Source organism: Phaseolus vulgaris, chromosome 4 (genome assembly GCF_000499845.2).
Source record: "Phaseolus vulgaris cultivar G19833 chromosome 4, P. vulgaris v2.0, whole genome shotgun sequence".
Lineage (NCBI taxonomy): Eukaryota > Viridiplantae > Streptophyta > Magnoliopsida > Fabales > Fabaceae > Phaseolus > Phaseolus vulgaris.
In genome coordinates this window covers 2,363,182-2,365,490 of record NC_023756.2, presented here as the reverse complement: position 1 = coordinate 2,365,490, position 2,309 = coordinate 2,363,182, and the positions used below count along the sequence as shown (strand labels likewise).

The 2,309-nt window shown below is 43.2% G+C and overlaps 1 protein-coding gene across 1 annotated transcript; it reads right to left on the bottom strand.

The window, feature by feature from the left end:
• Positions 1–945: 945 nt before the first annotated feature.
• Positions 946–2,309, bottom strand: LOC137836813 (peroxidase 31-like). The gene has a single exon (XM_068645562.1). The coding sequence runs from the start codon at positions 2,175–2,177 to the stop codon at positions 1,218–1,220; it is 960 nt and encodes a 319-aa protein (XP_068501663.1). The 5' UTR covers positions 2,178–2,309; the 3' UTR covers positions 946–1,217.

Here is a 2,309-nt window from a genome sequence, read left to right as displayed (position 1 = left end):
ACTCACCAATATTTGGGATGGATCTCAACTTAGACATAAATCAGAAGCAGAGGTAACATTGTTTATCTAACAATTTGGCTGAACAATGTTGGGTTGATTTTGATTATGATCCAATTTTAACAACAATCTTGAGTTCAAACGTATTAATTATTTAAAGTGTATTTTATGACACTTATCTTAATCACCGTTTGAATGTATTAATTAATGCATGTATAAACCTTGATTTGCACTCTAATAAGAGACTATAAATAGGTGCAATAACTCATTTTTTACAACACTCTAATAGTGAATACTCACTCAAATTCACTTTAATACTCAAGTCGAAAACTTACTCAAATTCACTTTAATACTCAAGTCGAAAACTTATTCTCAAATACTGAATACTCACTCGAAAACTCGAATACTGAATACTTACAAACTCAAATACTTACATACTGAATACTGAATACTTACTCTTAAAAACTCAAAATACCGAATACTTACTGAATACAGAATACTTACTCTCAAACACCAAATACTAAATACTAAAACTTGAAGACCAAATACTTACTTAACACCAAATACTAAATACTCACCAAATACTAAATACTGACCAAATACTTACTTAACACCAAATACTAAATACTGACCAAATCCTTACTTAAGTGTTGGAAACTCAAACACCGAATACTTACTCGAGCTTCGAAAAACTTTTTACACCGAAAACCAAAAGAGGAGAAAAAGAAGGAAAGCACTAAATTGTTGAGGAATGCCGAAATATCTCAATTCCTTGTACAAGAACAATTTTCATCTAAACTTAATTTCAAGAATTATTCTAACGAGATGAACACTATTTCTCACTTCACTATATAAAGAAAAGAACAAGCAATAAGAAAACACTTATTTAGCCTAGAATCCCACACCAATTTGCATTCAATCTCATAACTATATGAAAGAAAACGGATCAGAGTTGAAATGAGAAACTTTATTAATTGAATCTTATAATATTACATTCAAAATCCATAAATCAGATTCATGTGGCCAAGAACAACACCAATTACTCAATCCCCCATTTCCCCACCTCACACAACCTAAAACTATGTATGTATAATCAACCTCAAAAACATCAAATCCATGCACAACAGAGGTTTCATTCTCATCCTCATTCAAATTCTCATTGTAAATCATAAGATCTTATCTGATCAAATCATCAACCGATTCCAAAAAAGAAGAAAGAATCAATTAATCTGATCACACCTGCGTCTGATCTCCCCCTTCCTCCCGGTCTGCACATTGAGCAGACCCAGCTTCTGCATCGCGGAGGCAAAAACCCTAAAGAATCTAGCTTGGTCCTTGGCGAAGCTCTCCACGAATGGTCTCGTAACAGGGTCACCGTACAAGCCGTGGTCGGATTTGAGCACACCCAAACCCTTGGGAAGGTTCTGGAAGTACACATTGTCGAACTTGTTCGGAGTCATGATGTCATTGAAGACGGAAAGGGTGGGGTTGGTTCTGTAATCGGCGCAAGCTTTGGATAAAGCTTCAGAAAAACGAGGGTTGTAGGAAGAAGAGGAGTTCGAGAGGTTGCTCACGAATTCGGTGCAGTGGGAGAATCCCACGGTGTGGGCCCCACTCAGAGCGACGAACTCCTCCACGGAGAACCCGCGCCGGGTGAAGATTTCGGTGATTTGGGACATGGGCATGGACGGGGTGGGGAGGTGGTTGGGGACGGAGGCGGCTGAGGAGGAGCGGCCGTCGCGACGGCCGAGGAAAACGGGGAAGTAGGGGCCGCCGAGCATGGTCAGGAGGTCGCGGGTGGCGGCGGAGAGGATGTCGGCGCAGGAGACGGTGTTGGGGCAGGCGAGTTCGAGGGCGGTCTTGGCGCGGACGACGAGGTCGAAGGCGTCGCCGGGGAGGGAGAGGTTGATGTCGGCGTCGCGCTCCGCCTTGTTGAACGCCGTGGAGGAGAGGAGAATGGAGGCGTCGCAGCCGTTGGGGAGGAGGCAGTCGTGGAGGAAGAGGCGGATTGTGGCGGGCGCCGTCGTGGGGCTCGCGATCTGCTTCGCCGTCACCGTATCCCGGATTATCTGCGCGAACTGCGGACACGTGTCCTTGTAGTAGTCCAACGTTAGACGCGCGTTAACGCAGAAACAAAAGAACGATAACAATGTGAGAAACGTAAGAGAAAACGAAGACATTGTGCGAACTGTGAACTATGAAACGAAAACAAACACAGAGAGTGAAGTAAAGTGAAGAGAGTGGAAGGGGTTTTGTTGGAAGCGGTGGAGAGTGGGAAACACGCGCAGAGTGTGAGAGTGGGAGTATGGTCA

What these genes read in the sequence shown, in the direction of transcription:
- LOC137836813 (XM_068645562.1), bottom strand. Translation starts at nt 2,177, where the DNA reads ATGTCTTCGTTTTCTCTTACGTTTCTCACATTGTTATCGTTCTTTTGT.